Here is a 20,920-nt window from a genome sequence, read left to right as displayed (position 1 = left end):
TCCAATGATATGACATTCAGAAAAAGGCAAAACTATGAAGAGAGTAAAAAGATCAGTGGATGCCAGGGATTCAGGGTGGGAGAGGATGAATAGGTGGGACACAGGGGATTTTTTTTTTTTTTTATTGTGGCTCACGGGGCCAGGTGCTCCGCAGCATGTGGGAACCTCCCAGACCAGGACTCGAACCCGTGTCCCCTGCATCAGCAGGCAGACTCTCAACCACTGCACCACCAGGGAAGCCTGACACAGGGGATTTTTAGGGCAGTGAAAACATTCTGTATAGCACTGTACTGGATACATTACATTATGCAGTTGTCAAAACACATAGGATGTACAACACAGAGTGAACTTTAAACTATGGACTTTAATTAATAATAATATATTAATATTTGTTTATTAACTAACAAATGTATACTAATGCAACATACTATAGAGGAAAGAGTATGTGTTTGGGGAGTATATGGGAATTCTCTGTACTATCTGCTCAATTTTTCTGTAAATCTAAAACTGTTTCAAAGGGGTTTCCCTGGTGGCTCAGTGGTTAAGAATCCTCCTGCCAATGCAGGGGACATGGGTTCGAGCCCTGGTCCGGGAAGATCCCACATGCTGCAGAAGAAGTAAGCCCGTGAGCCACAACTACTGAGCCTGCGCTCTAGAGTCCGTGAGCCACAACTACTGAGCCCACGTGCCACAACTACTGAAGCCCGCGCACCTAGAGCCTGTGCTCTGCAACAAGAGAAGGCCCCACTCACCACAACTAGAGAAAGCCCACATGCAGCAGTGAAGACCCAACACAGCCCAAAATAAATAAATTTATTAAAAAAAAAAACTTTTCCAAAAAAATTATCTATTAATTTTTAAAAATCCATAAATGTAGCTCATATTTGGGTCAATCACCAGCAGTCACATTAAGGGGCAGCATGTTGGAGAAGATTTAGTTAGGAGACGTGGGTCCTTGTCCAAGCACTGCTGTTTTACTAGCGAGGTGCCCCCAACCAGTCTAATTCTCATTTCCTCAACTCTAAATAGCGGTGCTGTGAGGAGTGTCAAGTGCAGAGCTTTGTAGCAGTAAAGCCTGTGTGACCCTGTATCCTGCCTCCTTGGTAGTAGAGGAGCAGATGGGGGGAGGGGCTGCGGAGGATGCGTCTGTCATTGGTCACGTCTCCCCGACGGTCTTACCAAACACAGCTCCGCCCACCTTATGGATGCCTCAGCCTGGGGATATTTGGGGATTGGCAGTAGTCCTTCCATCTTTACTCATCAGTGTTGTCACTTCCTGAGGCTGCACAAGATGGAGGCTAGAGACCGGTTCCTGCTCTGTCCCTGACCCCTCTTTACCACTCTGAGCCTCGGTTTCCTCCTCCCTGAGTGGGGTCGTGGGAACAAGACCACGATCGGGGGAGTGTGAGCTTTCAGTACACAAGTGGATTGGAAGACTTTTGTAATCTGAAAGCACGCACACATGTCAAGAATGACAATGGTGGTTAAAACAAAGTAAAAGGAGAGCCGGGGGTACACTTACTAACTAAAGCCTTACAACAACCCAAGGTGGATGGCACTGGCCCGTTTTAAAGGAAACTGTGGCTCTTGGAGCTGAAGCGCCCCCACCCCCGACCCTGGGCTCCAGGATGGGAGGTGCAAGGAACCAGACTCAGCCTGGCTGGCTCGCTGGTTCATGGCTCATGCTTTTCCCACAACTTCCATCCTGCTGCCGCTGTTCCTGCAAGATCTGGGATGAGGAAAAGGAAATAGCTGCATAAAAAAATTCATCTCACTTTTTTCCTTTTGTCTCTTTTTTGGGGCGTAGGACCAGACAACGGCGGAGATCCTGTTCCCATGCCCTGGATGTGACGGACAGGAAGGTGACGATCAGGCGCTCCAATGAAGGGGCTGTGGCGGTGATCACACGTCTCCAGGCGACACTCCCCGAGGGGGACATTCATTACAGAAGGTGCAGCCTGCACGGCAGCAGCCCCAGATAAGCGTCTGCGCGGGAAGGGCGAGCTGGCATTTCTGTTGGCTCGCTTGCTTTTATTAAAAATAATTCTGACACTGACTATTTTGTAAGCGTGTAGGCACACATCCAGGGAGGCCCATCTGACTTTGAGATAATTTCAAGGCTGAAGAACATCGCTCGTGCCAGACACAGTGCAAGGCACCGCGTGAAACCCGCCTCCTGTACCGAGGAGGGAGGGGGCCATCCATGTATACGTATAAGTGAGGCTTCGCTAAACCTTCCAAGTAAAAATACTTTTAAATATTTCAGTACGTTGTTAACCACATACATTTCAGTTGGGGCTCATTCCAGCTGAGGAAAGTAGAGGAGGCAGATGATTTGCATAAGTCGACTGAGGAAATTTGGTGAGAGACAGTAACGAGACTCAGACACCCACAGATGTCACAGCTGATCGTCAGGGTCCCGTCCCTCGTCCACCCCGCACACGTTTGCTGAGCACCTACTATGTGCCAGGCACAGAGCTAGGCTTCGTTAAAGGCAGGAACAGCTTGGCGTCATGGAGGTTAGTCTAGCTCAAGGGGCAGATGCCACAAGCTCATTCCACAGTGTTCACTTCGCACTGTGATCGGTGTTGCCGAGGAGCGGCGCTGGATGCTGCTGGAGCCCGTGGGAAGGGAGAGCTGGCCCAGCCTGAGGGCGGCGCCTTGCGAAGAGGGCCTGGGCAGTGGTGTGTGAGGGGTGAGGGCTTCGGACAGAGGCAAGTGGCCCCGATGGAGGTCCCTCCGAAGTGGCCGGCCACCTTGGCTGGGAACGAGTGAAGCGTGGGGCTAGTGACCGGAGGGGTGGCTGCGACAGGGGGAAGGGTTCTCACTCGCTCCCCTGGAGTTGTAGTCGTGAGACCAGTGACTGCAGGCGGCTGATGGTGGACTCCGGGTTGAGAGGTGATGCAGGAGGAGGGCTGGAGGCCGCCGCAGCCAGCCAAAGGCAGGAAGCACCCACAGTGTGAGAGCAGACGTGCAGAGGAGCGGGGAACAGCTGGTCTTTGGAGACCGTGACACACGTGGAGAGAAACTGGCCCTGACTCTCCAGGCCCGGCAGCCCTGAAGCTGGCAGTGTGCTGCATTTCTTGCTAAAGGTCCCCGGCTTCACAGTATCCACCCCCACCCCTACTTTCCTTGAGTTGGACACAATGGGTTCCGCTTCCCAGCCAACCCTCCAACAGTGCTGTGTAGGACAAAGGGGCAGGGCAGTGAGGATGGGGCAGCCAGGCCAAAGGTGGGGGAGGGCCGTCTTGGAGGGAAAGGAGGGGAGGCCCTGGCACTCTGTCGGCTCCGAGGGAAGGCCCGCTGCCACCACATCCCATCCCTCCCACAGGCTGCGAGTGTCTCCAGGCAGGCGTTTCTTCCTGTCTGTTTCCCAGCACCTGCAGAGCACCTGGCACGAGTAGGTGCCCAGGAAGCATGTCCCGGGAGAGGGGTGCAGTCAGAGCCAGGTGATATCAATAGAAGCAGCCCCTTCTTACTGAGCATTTCCTGCTCAGACCCTGCTCGGAGCACTTTCTGCTCTGTCCCATCTCAGCCGTATCAACGTTCTTATGAAGTGGGGGCACCGTTATTATCTCCCCTTTTTCAGAAGATGAATGTGAGGCTCAGAGGAAGTTACATAACCTGCGGAGACGACACAGCTTGCAACTTACCGGTCTCAGCTTTGAAGCCAGGTTTGTCTGATCCCAGAGGCCCGTGGCTTTGGTTATACTGCCAGTCAAACCGAGGCAGCCCCACGAAGGCGGGCATGTAGCTCAGGAGCTCCTCGAGCAGTGGAAGAAATGTTTCTCGTTTTGGTCAGAGCCTACAGCACGTACGAGCCATTAAACTATGACACTCTGATTTTTCCTCTGCAAGCAAGGTGTGGGCCGGGACACCCATACGTGGGTGTCGCGTGTGTGCTCACGTGGGTGGGAAAGACGCTCCGGTCCGTGTTCTTTCTTGCTTTGCAACCGTGTTTCCATTGCTTACTGGGAGGACCTCTAGTTTATATTTTAAGACAGCAAAAAATCTGGCTGCGAAGTGAACAAAGCTGTCCTGAAGCCCCTAGCTGTCGGTTGTGGGTTAGATGGACCAGACACCTAGATGCTGGGCTCAAGTGTTCCCTTTTCAAGTGAAACGTTTGTCTCCTCACAGATGATGCCAGTGATACTGCTTTTTTTTTTTTTTTTTTTTTTTTTTGCGGTACGCGGGCCTCTCACTGTTTTGGCCTCTCCCTCCCGGTGCGGAGCACAGGCTCCGGACGCGCAGGCTTCAGCGGCCATGGAGGACCGGGGGCACGGACCCGTGTCCCCTGCATCGGCAGGTGGACTCTCAACCACTGCGCCACCAGGGAAGCCCGATACTGCCTTTTATTGCCTAATCTTGATGCTGTCCTAGTCTCTCGCCACAGAGGAGTGAATTCCACTCTGGGAAGAGTAGAAAGCAAAGTCTCAATGATAAGGAGGTGTCCATGAGTGCAATTTACGTAACATAAACTGCCTCTTCACTGACAACTGTGTTTTCTTCATTTGGTTCTGGGCAATGAGAGGGCTACTACACCCCAAGTTTGCTGATAACACAAACAGATTTCTGTGCTGTGCTAGAAATTCTTTTTCAGATTTTTTTTTAGATTTCTGTGCTCTGCTAGAAATTCTAGAATTGGAAACTGAAATCTTTTTTTTTTTTTTTTAATGACAATTGACAATTACACTGGCCTGCTGCAGAGGGTGAGAGACTGCATATTATGAAATTCCACCAAGCTCCTAAGTAGTCACTGGCATTTTAAGAGAGGAAGACAGTCTATTTAGAGAGCGATGGGCATGGGATGCAGCTGAGGGCTCCTCAGGTGGAGAGAGGTGGCCAATGGGCTGGGTCTGGGGGAGAGCCATGTGCTAAACGCGTGTGATCGTCGAGTCCCAGCTTTTGCTTTGGGTCACGAGAGGTGTGGGATGCTTCTTCCATTATTAAAAATAACAAATTCAAAAAGCTAAGTGAATAGAGCAGGCTATGCATGGACCAGGATGAAGTGTCTCACGAACCAAGGATTATGATTAACCCAGTTCTGTGCACCTGAGGTCCACTTTAAAAAAGCAATCAATAACGAGCCTATTTAAAAGGATGGTCTGAGATTTAGATTTCATAATGTATGCTTTTTCTTACTGGGTTTTTTTTTTTTCCTCTCTAGTCTTTTTAAACACCACTTTTTCTTCTCCATTTCCATAGCAGGGTCTCCTCATGCAGGTCAAATGAAGGTTCATAAGGGCCTTGAGCATCGGGAATCTGGTTAACCCCCTTGGTGGGTACCAAAGTCTCATTAGGGCAGAAGGAAGGTCTGGGCTGGCTTCCAGAAAGGAAAGGTGCATCAGCACTTGGACACACTGGGGTTTGGGTCGGCTTGATGGTCTTATTCAAATGGGCTGGCATTTTACACTGGACAATAGGAAAGCAGAGGGAGACCCCTATAGACCACCGCTAGTATAAGCCATGGTTCTCACACTCAGAAGGCCCTGCTGTGGGGATGGGGGACATTTTTTATATTGGCATTCGTCTGCTCACCGAACATTCACTGGGCACCAAGTGAGATGCTTTTGCTTGCTCTGGTCGATGTGCCAGGCCCTCAGGGATACAGAACGAGTAGCGAGCGCCTTTTCTGGCTCGCCCACCATGCTAAGTGCTTTGCTTGTGTTCTCTCTTCACCCGCACGGCTCCCTCCTTTGTTGCTTCCCCCCATGGTAGCTCTGGCCACCCCCTGTTACAACTTTCAACTGCGCATCCTTTTCATTTGTGTGGCTGGAGACGCTGGGTGTAATGGAAGGGCCAAGGATGAGCTCTGAAGGCAGGGCCGTTCTTGGTTCAGATCCCAGGCTCCCCACTGTAAGACTTGACACGCTTGCTGAAGTTCACCCCTTTGAGCCTCAGCTTTCTCATCTGTCAAATGGGAATAGCCAGCCTTATCTCACAGGGCTGCATGAGACTTAAATGAAGCAATTCATAACAAGCATCTTTGATTTTCTGTCACATGGTAATGTTCAGTACATAATCTCTATTATTTTCTTTTCCTTGAGAATAGGGTCTGTAAAATAATTTCTCTTTTTATTCCAGTAGGGCCCCAATACCTGGTAACACATTCATTACCCGTCTGTTGAATGAATGAATGAGTGAATGAACGAGTGAGTGCGTGCCCTTTGAGACTGAGAGCGCATGTTCTGCCCCTCTTCTGACCTTCTTTCTTGCCAGCCCCACAGCAGCTCTAGGGCAGGTAAAGCTGCCCCAGCTCACATGGACCCACACCTCCGACCAGGCCTTTACTTCTTCTGACATCCAGTAGCTTCCTGAATGGTCCTGAGTACCGCGGCTGGCTTCAGAAACTCCTCCTTGAGAATCAGAGGTGCTCGAGCAGGCTTCTCAGGAGGCATCTGGGCTCCGGCCTGCACCAGCTAAGACAGCAGTGGCCCCTGCGCCCACGGGCACAGACAGCCTTCTCATTCCTGGCTTAACGCCCAGCCAGCCCTCACTGCCTGTACGACCCCCCCCACCCTGGATGCTATTATTTCCTTTCAGGAGTGATGGAAACAGGAGAAACAGGAGTATAAGCTCCAAGGAGGAAGGGAGACAGGTGCGTGGACGAGGCACCAACTCCCACTCCAGTTCTGCCTTCCCTGTGCTCTGTGGAATTGACCTTTCACCTCCCTGCCTCACGAGCCCCCATCCCCTCCGCATCACTCAGATGAACAAGCCCTGCTCGGTGTGGCCCTGGACCTGGGGACAGCGTCCGGGCCAGGAGGTAGGAGGCTTGAGTGCAAATCCAGCTTCTGCTACTCACTGGCTATGGGATTTCAGACAAGTCACTTTTGCTCTTGGAAACCTCAGAATCCTGCTCTGTAAGATGGATCTGATCACCCCCCTCGAAGGTCTGGTGTGAGAATTAGCAGTGATATTTGCATGTCGGAGGTGATCTCAAAATTGCAGTTACTACTAAGGATTGTTATTCCACACATTCAGGGCTGAGGCAGGGCGGAAAGGCCTGGAAGACCCCAGCCCCAGATTTGCGCATCTGTATGTTCTAAAAGTAAGTATTTTTCTCATCTCCTTAACTTGCTCAGCAGACAGAGACGCTGCAGACCCCAGAAAAACCTCACCCGAGCCTGTCCTGTGGGCAGCCCCTGTGAATTCCACTGCTGGGGAGCAATTTAAGAGGCAACAAAACATGAAAAAGCTACTCAGAATTGACAATGGGGCCAGATGGTAATGCTAGTTTGAAGCAATAAAACATGGTAAGTAGCTTCCTGCTGCTATTCCTGGTCAATTTCAATATTTAATAATCTCACGGCCACCCGTGCCCCCTCATCTGCCCCCTCCACAGGCTCCTGCAACGACGCCCCGCATTCGCTCACAGAGCAAACACGTCTTCACTTTCTGAAGGCGTCAGCAGAAAGCAGGCGGCTCAACTGTCACATGAGCGCCCTCCGTCCTGGAGATGATAATTCATCTACCTACTTCTAAGAGGTTCCATCTCCAGCCTCTCCTGGTTGCCAGGGAAAGATGGAAGGGAGCTCCGACGGTGGAGATGTGATAGGAGCTCTCGCCTTGTCGAATCAGTGAGTATTAGTAGCCCCTGAGTTTTGCTTTTGAATTTAAGAAAGGGGAGCAGTAGGGAGCTGGGTGGTCATCTTACTCTGGGACCGATAGCAGGAGGAAGCAACCGGAAGGGGAGGGTGGCAGCTTGGTGTTAAAGTCTTACCCACCAGCCACGCCTCTGAGCCTCAATTTCCTTCTCTGTATGAAAGAGATCATCGCGTCTACCTCTGGGAGGATTCTAGCCCGTGCTGCACGTGTCAAGTGCCGGGCAGTGTGCTCAGCATGTAGGAAACACCCAAGACTGGCAGCTGGAAGCCTCATTACCAAACGTGAAACCACTTAGCAAACGATGCCCAAGTCCCGGCAGCTGCAGGAAGGGCTGCTGGTCCCTGTGGGCAGGGAGCTCTAGCCCAGGGCAGACCCGAGGTGAGGGGCAGGATCTGGCAGGGAGCACCCTGCTCGGGATTCTCCCCAAGGGGAGCCCACTGATAAGATGAACTGTCCACGAGGGCCCCACAGGCTTTCAGGCCCTCCGACACAGGGCACCCCGGAGAGCTGGTGTTGCTGGCACCCTTTACGGAGGAGGAAATGGACAGGACGAGGTGAAACGGCTTCTTGCGCTTACATCGTAGGAAGTAGCATTGTCAGTTCTAAGCTGGGTCCCCCAACCCCCCTGATTTCAGGTCCTCGCCACCCTATCGCAGGAGAAAACTGCTCCCTGAGGCGCCCCCTCTTTGTGTGTCCTTTTTGCAAGGAGGCAGCCGAGTGGAGGGTGGCCCCCTTGAGCTGCAGTTTACTCGGCTGTGAAATGCGAACGTTAATACCTACTGCACTGGTTCACAGCAGAGACGTTTAATGAGGGAATATGCATGAGAGCCCGCTGTAATTTTGTGATGAGCTGAACAAATGTCAGGCGTGGTTATTATTATGGCTTTTTAGAAAAACCCCCTCTGGGAGGAAAAAGATCAGAAATTCATCCACCGAAGGCGGATTCTTCTTACTGAATCCTTCACCGGCCCCACATGCTCTAGGGGGTCAAGATCAAGCTCTTTCACGTGGCGTTCAAGGCCTCGACAGCTCCTGCAACCCTGTCTCTGCCTCTTCTCCTTTCCCACCTTGCTGCAGAGCCTCCAGGCTACCTGGGGTGACCTGAGCCTTTCACGTGTGTCTCTGCCTAGACCAGGGAAACAGCCCTGAAGGAGGGGGTGTGTGCCACCCTGTCCCTCAGCTGATCCCACTCGGCTTCTGCAGGGAGTCTTCCTTAGGCCCTCCTTGCTCAGGAACGCCTCTGCTGAGCCTCCTGACAGCCTCTCTGTGCTTCCCTCCATCCTAGCACGCATCACACTAGCTACTGCTATGTCCTCATCTGCTTTCCAACTCTAGAGCCAGTTCCTCCTGGGCCTGAACCAAGTGCCGTTCACTCTAGTCTATCCGGGGCCTGGCCCCGCTTATGCCCTGGAAATGTGTGGCGAGGGATGAACCAACCAACGAATAAGTGACTGTTTCCAACATAAACAGAATCAAAGCTTTAGGCAAAGGATTCCAGCAGTGGAATTAGGATTTGGGTGGGCACAGCCTCGAGAGCAGAAGTCAGGATGGTGCTCGTGAATTCAAACTCAGCTCCATCCCTCCAGTGAGGTCTAGAGCTGATAGTGTAAGCAAGCCTTCCCAGGACAGACCCCACCCCTCCACCCCGTCCTCCACCTGCCTTTTGTTTGTAGAAAAACTTTAGCTTCCTAGGCCTTCCCCAAGTTCCAAAGAATACACTTAATCAAAGAAGTGAGAAAATGCAGAAACAAAGGAAAACAGTCAAGCAAAACAAAATAATAATAGTTTAGCCATTAAACAAAGTCAAGGACCTTTAATTCCTCCTCAAGGGCTATAGATAACATTCCGAGCCACGTCCTTTGAGCTGTTTTGCAGATACTGAAGCCCCCGCCAGCCAGGTGGAGGAAGTTAACTGCATGCTGCCCACAGGCACGTAGACCCCAGACGGGCTGGAACCAGAAGGTTGATGATGTTGACTCCCAATGACCTCATCACCAACCAATCAGAAGAATGTCCACGAGCTGATCACACACCCCGCGACACCTCTCCCTCACCCTGCTTTTAAAAACCTTTCCCTGAAAGCCACTGGGGAGCTCGGGCCTTCTGAGCTGCCTGGACTCCTTGCTTGGCCCTGCAATAAATGCTCCCTTTCCTTCACCACAACTCCGAGTCAGCAGGTTGGCTTTACTGCACGCAGGCGAACAGACCCAGGTTTGGTTTGGTAACAATAGGATGACCTTCCTCCTTCCCCCACCTTGACCCTTAACAAGAAGAAACAGATAATGTACCACCCATCCCTCTCTGTCCTCTCACAGGACACGGCAGAGGTCAGTCATCAGGTACCTGAATCCCGCTGGTCCACGGTCATGGAGTTCCATCTCCTCGTGATGTCAATGTAGAGGATGTCCACGGCGGCCATGGACAAGCTGCCGCTACTGAGCTTGCAGTTCCTGCAGAAGACAGGAAAGGACACGTCACTGCCAGATCCGACCCGTCCTGTCCGGCTTCTGTGCCTTTGCCCGGGCTGTGTTCCCCGCCTGGAAGGCCCTCCCTCCCCACAGCTGGAACTAGCGAAGGGTGAATGGCAGGGAACCATGGGAGAGGAGGCTGAAAATGTAAGAGCTGAGGTCAGATCCTGTGGGTTCCTGTAATGTGGTTCATTAGGGCTCTAAAGGGCTGGGAGGAGGAGGGACTTTAGGATGGCAAGTCTTGAGTTGAACCTGGCTCTACCACTTAGAAGCAGATGGCTCTGATTAAACTATTTCCCCTTCTTGAGCCTCAGTTTCCTGACCTATAAAACAGGCAGTCTTGATTACAGTCACTGTGGTCTGGAAAGGTGGGCAGGCGCCCTGAAAAGAGCATGATTTGGGCCTCGGACAGACCAGGACTGAAATCCCGGCCCTGCTGCTTTTTCTAGCTAGTATGGCTGTGGACCATTTACTTAAATCTTCGGTGCCTCTATTTGCTGGTCTCTTAAATGAAGATAATAACACCCGCCCACACGGCTGTCGTGAAGAGGAGATGAGGCGGGGCATCCCAAGGCCCTGGCACCTGGTTGGGCCACGACAACTGTTGGTTCCCTTCCCGATCTCTCTCTACTTGCCCTCTTGCTCTCAGAGCTGCAACCATCTAGGCCCCTTCAGAGGCTGCCTGAGGCTGACCTTTCAGTGAAGGCCCTGTCCATTCTGGAGGAATGGGGCTTGCTAGTCAGAGTGTCTGGATGAAAGCATTTACACTCTCTGTTCAGGATGTAGGCAGCCCTCAGCTGGTCCGGAGGCACTTTCCTCCTGAACCAGATCGTGCCGGGGAGGCGAGTCCCAAGACAGGCCGGATTTGCCCTGGGAACCCCGAAAGCTAGACCTTGGGACCAGCTGTCTGCTTGGCTGAACTACACTGCATGCTGCTTTCAACTTTCCAAGTGTGTCCACATCCGTCGCCCCAGCTATGATAAAGTGGTTCTTTGGGTTCCCATTTGTCATCATCTCTTGCGTGAATAGCTCCCTTAGGAACCCGAGAAGTCGGGGGTTGATTGGCAAGCAGGATTTGGGCATTCCAGAGGCCCCTCTCCAAACCCATGCACACCCCTGACACGTGCCCACGTGTGCCCAGCACGGTGCCTGGACGAGGCTGGTGCTCCTTATATGACAGCATCCTCCCTCCCTCCCTCCCTTCCTTCCTTTCTTCCCAGCCTGTATTCCTCAGGCCATCAATTCACATCCTGCTTCCTCCTGGGCTCCGGCTCCGTATTTCAATCACAAGTCACAGTGGCAGACTTCAAAGCACATCAGCACACAGTTACTGAGCCTCAGTAACAACGTGTCAGTGGATGCAGAGCTTTTCATGTCACCCGTCACTGAGATGGCTATCTCTATTGGGTCCTGCTGGGGACCCGCTCCAGTCTCTCCCAAGGTATATTCTAACAGCCTGCACTGTTCATTTCCAAAGCTTCATTAGGAGTGGCTACGGGTTTTCTCTAATTATCGTATCCATGTCCTCTGGACCACTTGCTCCCCACAGGACAGGAGCTCTGCCTGGCTTGCTCTGTGGGTTAATGGCGAATAAAAAGGGAAACCAAACTGACCACTGGTATATAGTTATTTTTTTCCTGACAGGTAGAAATTAGAAGTGTCAAACCTTTAGTAGGAGTCATAATTTACCAAAGAGGATTCTCCATTTATCCCTTTTCCAAAAGTAACTTTCCCTCCCTAGTGATACCTGCAGACACAGTCGATGGTAACATTTGCTGCTGGGGCAGGGGAAGGTGGGATCTGTGCTGGCTGCCGTAGACAGGAAACGCTTTAAAAGAAGTTTGATCCTGTAGGCACTTCTTGGGCACCATCTGTATGCCAGGCCCCTTCCTGCCCATGAGCTCTCTGGGTCTTTATAACCACTTTATGAGGGAGGTGTTCTTAGGCCCACTTCAATGACGGGTAAGCTGAGACTCAAGAGAAGGGACATGGCTTGCCCAAGATCACACGCTGGGATTCACATCCAGGCCTCCCCTGGAGGACAGAGTAGTGGACTTGGGAACTTTGGGGAGAAATGGGGAGGTGGCCCAGCCCAGAGCTTCAGGAAGAGCCCAAGAGTCAAGAGGTAAAGTCTCAGGTAACCCAGAAAGTCTGGAGCCTCTAGAGAGGCCCTGTTGGGAAGCTTTGGGATATAAGGCTGGGGGGTAAGACAACCAGGGTCACTTGGAGACAGGTTTTCCTAGGTTTATCCCCGTGGTCACCAAACATTCTTAATGCGCTCAAACAGGGAATGTCTCCAAGGGTTAAGATTTTGGAATGAACTTTTCATCCATCCGCCCACTCAGTATAGAATTTGTTTTGTGTGCACTATGTGTAAGTGGTATTCTGGGCCCAGTGGGTGACGCCGGGATCTGGATCAGTCTTGGATACGGCTCTCGGAGGGCAGAAATGATCTCAGAATCTGGGGTGAAAACATGAGGCCTGGTAGCTCTTAATCGTTCGAACAGTTTCCCCTTATGCTCTGGGATGCAGTTCTTCAAATGACTGACGAGTGATAGCATAAATGCTTCAGTGGAAGAGAGATCCAAGAAATATGGTAACATGAGAAGCCAGAAAGATTCCGCAGAAAGGACAGGCTAGAAACGTACATGGAAAAAATGAGCTTTGGAGTCAAAGGCACACGAGTTTGTATCTTGACTCTGCTATGTGACCTTGAGCAGGTCGCTGACATTCTCTGCAATCTAAATTTCCTTATTTGTATGAGGATAAGGCGACTCGCCATATAAAGCTATCTTAAGGACTAGCTCGGTGCCTGGCACATATGACGGCTCCCAGCCTTCCTCCATGATGCAGAACCAGTTTAAAGAAAGGTTTTGTTTTGTTTTCAGAATCAAAAGAATACGGGCACAGAGGATGGAGAGAATCACAAATCATTCAAGTTCACTAGGAGCCTAAGATTAGAGAGATTTGAAATTATCATCCCCATTTTCTCTCAACAACTAGTGACATCTCATGGGAAATTTAGAAACCAACTTTTTCCACTCCATAAAATCCTATTTATAGAATTTCTTTCGTGTTCATCCTTCTCTGTGAAAGAAAAGCAGCTTATTTTTCCTGGAGAGGTTTCTGTAAGGTGAAAACTAACAAATAATCAATATTTGTTTAAAAAAGAAAAAAAAAACCCCCACTCTCTAAACATCTGCTGGGGGGAGGGAAAGACTACTTTGGTTTATAATGTTTCTATTTTTAAAGGCTATTGATAGCCCAGGCATAAAAGTCTCGTGATATTACTGGAAAGAGATCATCACAGAACAGGGGAATTTTCAAAGTCACTGAGGAGTTAATGACGGAGGAGGAGGCAGGGCCCCCGACACTTCCATTCCAGAACATTCTAATGCTCCATGCTGCCTCTCAGAGAATAACACCCCACAGCTACCCATTATGAAGCATATTAATATCTCCTTATGAGAAAAGGGAGTGGAAGGGGGAAAAAAAGGAAAAAGAGAAAACCGTTCTCTAATTTAGAAGGAGACCAGGATTAGAAACCACAAAGGACACGAGTGGGGATCTCCAAGCGGAATGGCCCAGCTTGAAGCAAACACTCGAGGTGTGGAGAAGCTGCCTCCCATTTTCTAGAAATAAACCCCAGTTTTGGCAAACCGTTTAATCTTCAGGCTGCGGAAATGGAAAATGCAGCGTGTGCCAGCTGATGTCAAACTCTGATGTAGGATACGTTCAGAAAATGGGTTCTTAGTGAATTACATAGAAATCCTCCCAAATTAGGAATCCGATGGAAGGAAAATAACACAAATGCATTTCCCTCGAGAAAGCTGCCACACTGAAGAAGCAGATAATTTCTGTGTCTCAGAGAAAGAGATGTCTCCACACCTCAGCAATTATTATGAATTAAAAAAAAAGAGAGAGCAAAGAGGTGCTTAATTCATCGTAATACGTGCTACTGTTTTATGCCTCCTGAGGAAATGACACGACAAGCTGGTTAGATAGAGTTAATTCTAGACGAGAGGATGACAGTTCATTATTTCTCATTTCTTGGTGGAAAAGAAAAATAGAATACGGCCAGACTGGCATTAGCATAATTCACTCCTAAAATTGCTGATCTATGCAGCACGTTATGAGAGATGGTCACTGAAAATCAATTCAATCGGAATGTTTATTATTTTGTTCCCTCCAGTTCTCTTCAAGGAACTTGAAGAGAAAGAGTGGGTAGAACAGACGAAAGTCAAGTTCAACTTCTGCCCTTTGCGTGGGAGCTCAGAAGGGAGGGTCTCTAGCCAGCAAATATGTCTCTGGCACAGTGCCCCAGAGAAGGGCACTTGGTTTGATTTAACACATGGCATAAATATTATTAATTCATAATGAAGCGAAATTTAAACTGAAGTGGAAAGCAGAGAGAGAATAGTTGTTAGCAAGAGAAAACACGTGCTGTTAAATTTAGCTGGCGAGACGGAACACACTCAGATATAAATCTGAAAGCACAGAAGATCATCTTTTACAACAAAGTTGGCTGTTCGGATGTCTTGGTACATTTGAAAAGGAGAAATCTATTAACAGTTGTGCAATGTTTTCTCCATTTCTTCCTGCACCCTTCATTACTCAGGACACTTGCTGGGTGGGTACAGAGGGAGGGGAGAGGGGCTCACAGTCTGGGTCCTTCTGCTCCGGCTGCCTCTTCCCTACCTGAAGACATTGTCACTTGTCACGGTCACCATCGCTCCCACTAACAGTACTTGGCCACAGGTTGGGAATGACGGCCACAGGACCTAATAGTCGCTAATGTCACAAAGGTGGGTTTTTCATGCAAACACTCTTAATTATAGAGAACAAAGGGGTGGAAAAATCATAAAGCCTCTCACACAGAGACAGATTCGTAGCAATATTTTTCACATCATCCAGTTTCAGTCTGAGTGCATTTTAAGTATCTTCTTTGCTAGAACCGCTCTCAATTCTTTTCAGGAATTTTCTTTTCAACACTGTATATGAACATACCAGTCCTCTTAATATTTACCTCAGCCTCTCACACCAGAGGTAACACACCGGTGGACTCTATGGGCCGCCACGCTTCGATTGAACCCAGAATTATTTTCTGAATCGCCAACATTCAGTATATACATGCATTGATATTTTACACAAAAATCAATATTTCTAGCTTCTCTTGAAAAATCAAAAGCTTTGGTTAATACTAGCCCGGCAACAACCTTTCCTTTTGCCACAGCCCCGCCCCCCCTCATCCTTCTAGACCCCACCCACTGGTTTGTTTATCCTTCCTGCCTGCACCCTCCCCCCACCCCATCCTCAGGCAAACTGAGATTGTGATTCTTGTGATATGTAATTCTTTTTCAAATCTCTCCCTCTCTCTTACATTTTAGTAGAATTGTATTAGGAGTTAAAAGGAAGCATCCGACCAACGTCTTTTGCTCTTCCTTCCTTCTTCCTTTTTCCTGCCTGGAACTTGACCATGATGGCTGGATTTTGAGCAGCCATCTTGTGACCATACGGCAACCCTGAAGCTTGAAGCACATGCTCAGGGTGGGTAAGCACAAAGACAGAAACTGGGGAGTTGATCACATTGTGGGGTCATTAACCAGCCCTCGAAGCCCCACTGCCAAATTTCCTGTTATATGAGAAGAAAATTAATTTTACTCTTTAAACCATTTATAGATGGGTATCTATTCCTACAAGTCAAATGCAATTCTTAAATGAGTCAGAGGGTATCATGTTAGGTAGTTTTCTCAGGGAAATAACGTGCCTGTTGACTTCCTTGAAAATTCCCTCTGCCTCATGGAAATAATAACAAAAGACTTCCATTTCACAAACAGCTCCCGTAAACTTGGCAGCGGGCCAGATCCTTTATGATATATTACGTCCCAACCTCATAACACTCCTGCAAGGTGGGAGAGATCATTCCCATTTTACAGATGAGGGAACTGAGACTCAGAGAAGATAAGGAATGTGCCCAAAGCCACACAGCTGTTAAGTAATGTGCTTGGCTCTGAAGCCGAACCCCAAAGCTTGTGCTCTTTCCATGGGGTTTTCTTTTCCCCTGAAACTAACACAAAGCCCCTCTCAAAATCACTGTGCAAATATGACTTCAGGTTTGCTGAGATGGCAAAAATTCCTGCTGATACTTCTTCAGGCCACCCTATCAGGAGTATCAGAGCGCTAGAGTTAGAATTTATAAAATTCATTTAGAGAAAAGCATATGACAAATGGTTTCCAATTCAAGACTTCCAATTATTTGCTTTCATGAAAAAAAACTATGAACAGGGTGACTTTGTGTTGCCAGATAGAAATATTAAAACCAACGATGAGAAAGACAATAGCAACGTGGGATGCTGGCAGGTAGTTCCGCTGAGGTGTATAACATACAATCCTAGGGTACTGATAGTTTCATCTCCATTTTATAGGACCATTGAGGTTCAGAGACTGTCATTAACTTACCCAAGGTCACACAGCTAGTAAGTGCTCCTGTACTGCCCCCAAAGTATCCCAGAGGGTAGAGGCAAGTTAATGAATAATCTTGGGAGATTAAGTGGCAATGGCTTATTTTATAGGCTGTGGCAAAAACATGATTTCTTTGTCTCATGTTTTATCTTTAAAATTCATGCAAATTTTGTATTATACTCTGTAATATAACCACATTATTTTTATATTAGAACAAATGTATTAAATTATTTATCAACTGAATTATTCAACTTTTCTCTCCTGAAATTGACACTTTGGAAGATGTGGCTTGTTTCTCTGCTGTGGCTTCATAAAAGCTCAGCACTCAGCCACGTACCACTGGGAGAACATCACCCCAGTTTTAGAAGCACGAGGTCTGTCTGAGTCCAAGGGGCAATTATTCATATATGAATAAGGACCTAGCTCAGGGTAACGCAGAATTGTTTTCTAACCACAAACATAATGTTGCGAATACTGTCACATCCGTAACATTCATTAATTCATTCAACAAACAAGAGTCTACTATGTGCCAGGCCCAGTGCCAGCTGCTGGGCCAATCCAACCCCAAGTGGGGCCGTGATCTGGCATCACAGATTCTCCCAGGCACAGTCAGAGAGACGGGACCAGCCAGATGCGGGGCTGGTCTCCACCCTGCCAGAGGAGCTGGTCTCACTGACCTTATGAAGGTACGAAAGCCTGTTGGTCCCAACTTCATTGTCCCCTTGATACCCAGGAACCGGATAAACAGGTTTGCCATCCTGTCCACCAGGCGCAGGTAGTTGAACTGCTTTGCATACTTGGGGAACACCTGCTTGAGGCAGATGGAGGGCAGGTGGGCTTCGGGATGGGCGCTGCCTGCCGAGGCACTGGCCCGATCGCTCTCAGAAGGCTCTTCCTTTGAGGCTAACGGCTTCCCAAGCTGCTGAGACCTGCAGCACACAAGGAGTTAACGACAGAACCAACATTTAGAGCGGGCTTTACAGCACACAGATTGCTTTCCCTTGCAAATTCTCCTTTCCTTTAGATTTATAGCAACCTGCAGGGGGGGTGTATCATTACTATTCTTAATGCACAAACCAGAGAACTGACCTCAAAGAAGTGACCTACCCAAGCTCACATGGCTAGGGCGTAGCAAAGCCAGAACTTGAACCCAGGACAGAGCCGGGACTAGACACTTACACTTCCTCCGTTCTACCATCCTGGCTTCCCAATATGGACAATTTCCTTTTCCGTACTCATGACTGAAGAGAATACTCTATTATAAAGCAGTCTGGGTTTGATTTCAAACTCCTACTTATGGGTAGTAATTGAATAATTAAGAAATATAAAAATCTCATTGAGGGCTGGCAAGAAGCCACAGACAGTTCAGTGAACAATGTGCAAAGATACAGCAGTCACCCAATTCTAGGAACAGGCACAACGGGATTTTGTGGCTTAACTATTTTCTTATTTGGAACTCGTACAAAAGAAATGATCGTACTGTTGTGATTCCTTAGTCTGGATATTTTCTTCGGAAATCATCCTGATACTCGAGAAAGTTCACAGCCACTAACTCTCAGATATGCACCTCCAGCTGGAATGTTCTTCTCACCTCCAGACACACAGATCCAGCTATCACCTGTTCACCCTCCAGGGTGACCCGTGGGAATCTCACACTGACATGACCATTTCCCCTCACCCCAAATCCACACTCCCTGTCTCCTCGAATGTCACCACCGTCTGTCAGTGACCCAAGCAGGAAACATCTGAATGTTTCCAACCCCTCCTCTCCCTCTGTCTCCACAGCATCCTTAATGTTCCCTGGAACCCACTCCACTCTCCCCCTGCCCTGGCCTTGTCTGCTCTCTCCTGGACTCTAACAATGGGGTCTCCCGCCTCCGGCCTTTCCCATCCACAGACCCATCCTCCACATGGCACCTGAGGTGCCCTTTGAAAGCAGACCTGGCTGGGATGCGCACTTCCTACAGTTCTTTGTGGTTCCCGAGTGCCTACATGATAAAGTCCATACTCCTCCCTCTGGCACGCAAGGCCCTGCCTGATTCCCTCTCTGCCCTCCTTATTTCTTGTCATTGCCTTAGACACACCGTACCCTTCAAGGCCTTGACCTCTGCTGCCGCCCCAGTCACGGCCTGGCCTGGACATAGAGACCCATGCTTGCTGGACGCCCAGCCCCCTTCCACACTCAGGCCTGTCTCTGCACCTGCAGCTCACCTTGCTTTCCTGTCTCTTGTCCTGCCCATAGCGAATGAGGGGCCAGGCGTAACCCTTTCCACCTGTGTGTCCATTCCAGAGACAGAACCCTTGTAATAGGGAACAACAAATCTGACTCCACATTGAATCTGTTACTTTTACTTTAACCTTTGTGTTCTCCTGCTTTTGCTACAAGTTAATCACTAAAGGGATGTTACCTGTAAGCCTAAATGATACATAATGGCCGTCTCTGGGAACCCTGCCTCCCATGTGATGAGTGTTAAGGTAAAATACCTTTGTTTAGCTCACAGGAGACCTCCTGACTAGGCCCACCTGTGAATGGCTGCAGGAAGGAAGAAATTAACACATCCCCTCTGGAGTCTGACTGTAACCAGGACTTTACCCCCTCCCCTTTTAGTATAAAAGCAGCCTGAATTCTAACTCCAGGAAGATGGTTCTTTGGGACGCTAGGCAACCATCTTCTTTTTTTTTTTTTTTTTTTTTAGCTTTTATTTATTTATTTATTTATTTTTAACATCTTTATTGGGGTATAATTGCTTTACAATGGTGTGTTAGTTTCTGCTTTATAACAAAGTGAATCAGCTATACATATACATATGTTCCCATATGTCTTCCCTCTTGCGTCTCCCTCCCACCCACTCTCCCCATCCCACCCCTCCAGGCTGTCCCAAAGCACCGAGCTAATATCCCTGTGCCTTGCGGCTGCTTCCCCCCAGCTATCTACCTTACTACGTTTGTTAGTGTGTATATGTCCATGACTCTCTCTCGCCCTGTCAAAACTCACCCTTCCCCCTCCCCATATCCTCCAACCATCTTCTCAGTCTGCTGATTTTCTGAATAAAGGCGCTATTCCTTGCCCCAACAACCTGTCTCTCTATTTATCGTCCTGTCGTGCGGCGAGCAGTACGAGCTTGGACTTGGTAACACCCTGAGCGCGGTGTGAACGGCCAGTAAGTACTGCCCAGCTGGCTAAGAGATCCAGGAAGAGAAGAGCCACATCCCATGGTGCTGAGCTCAATACCAAGGCCATTTTCTACTCTTTTCTTCTCTTTATTAAATGGTCTCGTCCCCAGAGCTCCCACTTCCAAGCACACCGTCAGTCACCAAGCTGGGCTGTCTTGGTACCTTCATACCTGCTTGCCTCAGCCCTTGAAGACTTTCCCAGCCCTGGCTGCCTGGCACATTTCTGTTCCACTTTCAGAACCAGCTCAGCTGTTCCCTTGCCCGTGCTGAAGACTGTCTTTCATGTCCCACTCCTGCCCCTCGGACTTCACTCCTCTCATCAACTGCGCTGCACTTCCTTACACGCCAGTCCTTCTCACTGTTTTGTGAGCTCGTTGAAGGCAAGGACCACACCTTATTCGACTCTATTTCCACAGGACCTGGCACGTATTAGGTTCTTCGGAAATGTTTCACTGAATTTGTTGAATTGGGAAAGTTTGCTTTTAACAGCAAGGTGAGCTTCAAATAAAACATCAAGGTTATGATGCTTTGTACCCGCCCCATAAGCTCGTTTAAACGGGAAAGAGGTTCGAGAGAGAAACAGCATACTTGACGGCCCTACCAGAATGGTCTTTTCTTTATGCTGGTCCAAGGAGCCAGCCTCCAAGAAAGAGAACCCCCTTGTGTGAATAAAAGGTCCTGTAAGTTCTGTTCATGGTTCCTTCTAAGTGGGTCTCAAAGCGAGGACAGGCAGAACCAGAGAAGCGCAAAGGAAAACCTCTTCTAAAGTTCAACAATGTGGATGGTTCCGGGGAAACAAATGCTCCCTCCTACAAAGAGGAGGGACCTTATTCCTCCGGAGAAGCACTGCATTCCCAGGGGGAGTGGGATGGAGTGGGTGCAACTTCCCTTCAGCTAAACTGGTTTTATCATCACCTCCTTGAGTTTAAGACTGTAAATAAAAGTCAGGTGGTTACACTTCAGATGAAATAAAATGTTTTCACATTAAGGTTATAGGAAGAAAGATGAGAAAAAAAGCAGCACTGTTACTGGAAATTAGCTCTTAAATTCCTGGATAAGTGGCAATCACTAACTTCAAAAGCACTCATTAAGTTTTTGTTAAAGAAAAGATTTGGAAATACACAGTTTGAATACACTCCATGACAAAGAAAACGGCTGAGAACTCTTCAATCAACAGAACCGTCCCACTTTCGTGATCTCATTTGCTC

The 20,920-nt window shown here is 48.9% G+C and overlaps 1 protein-coding gene across 9 annotated transcripts in view; it reads right to left on the bottom strand.

The window, feature by feature from the left end:
- The window catches only part of TTLL11 (tubulin tyrosine ligase like 11), a 264,739-nt gene that overhangs the window by 46,133 nt on the left and 197,686 nt on the right, over positions 1 to 20,920 (bottom strand). For 8 of the 9 annotated variants that reach the window (XR_004350519.1, XM_032636284.1, XM_032636281.1 and 5 more), the window contains exons 7-8: positions 17,216 to 17,467; positions 9,952 to 10,058 (exon numbers count right to left, since the gene is read on the bottom strand). Coding sequence is in view for 8 of the 9 variants with exons in the window: in XM_032636284.1 (XP_032492175.1) it covers positions 9,952 to 10,058; positions 17,216 to 17,467 (359 nt within the window). In the remaining variant the exon portion in view is untranslated. The remainder of the gene's footprint in view (positions 1 to 9,951; positions 10,059 to 17,215; positions 17,468 to 20,920) is intronic. The other variant, XM_032636278.1, reaches the window with a different exon arrangement.

The sequence above is a fragment of the Phocoena sinus genome, chromosome 6, assembly GCF_008692025.1.
Source record: "Phocoena sinus isolate mPhoSin1 chromosome 6, mPhoSin1.pri, whole genome shotgun sequence".
NCBI classification, from domain to species: Eukaryota; Metazoa; Chordata; class Mammalia; order Artiodactyla; family Phocoenidae; genus Phocoena; species Phocoena sinus.
This window is presented reverse-complemented; position numbering and strand designations above follow the sequence as displayed.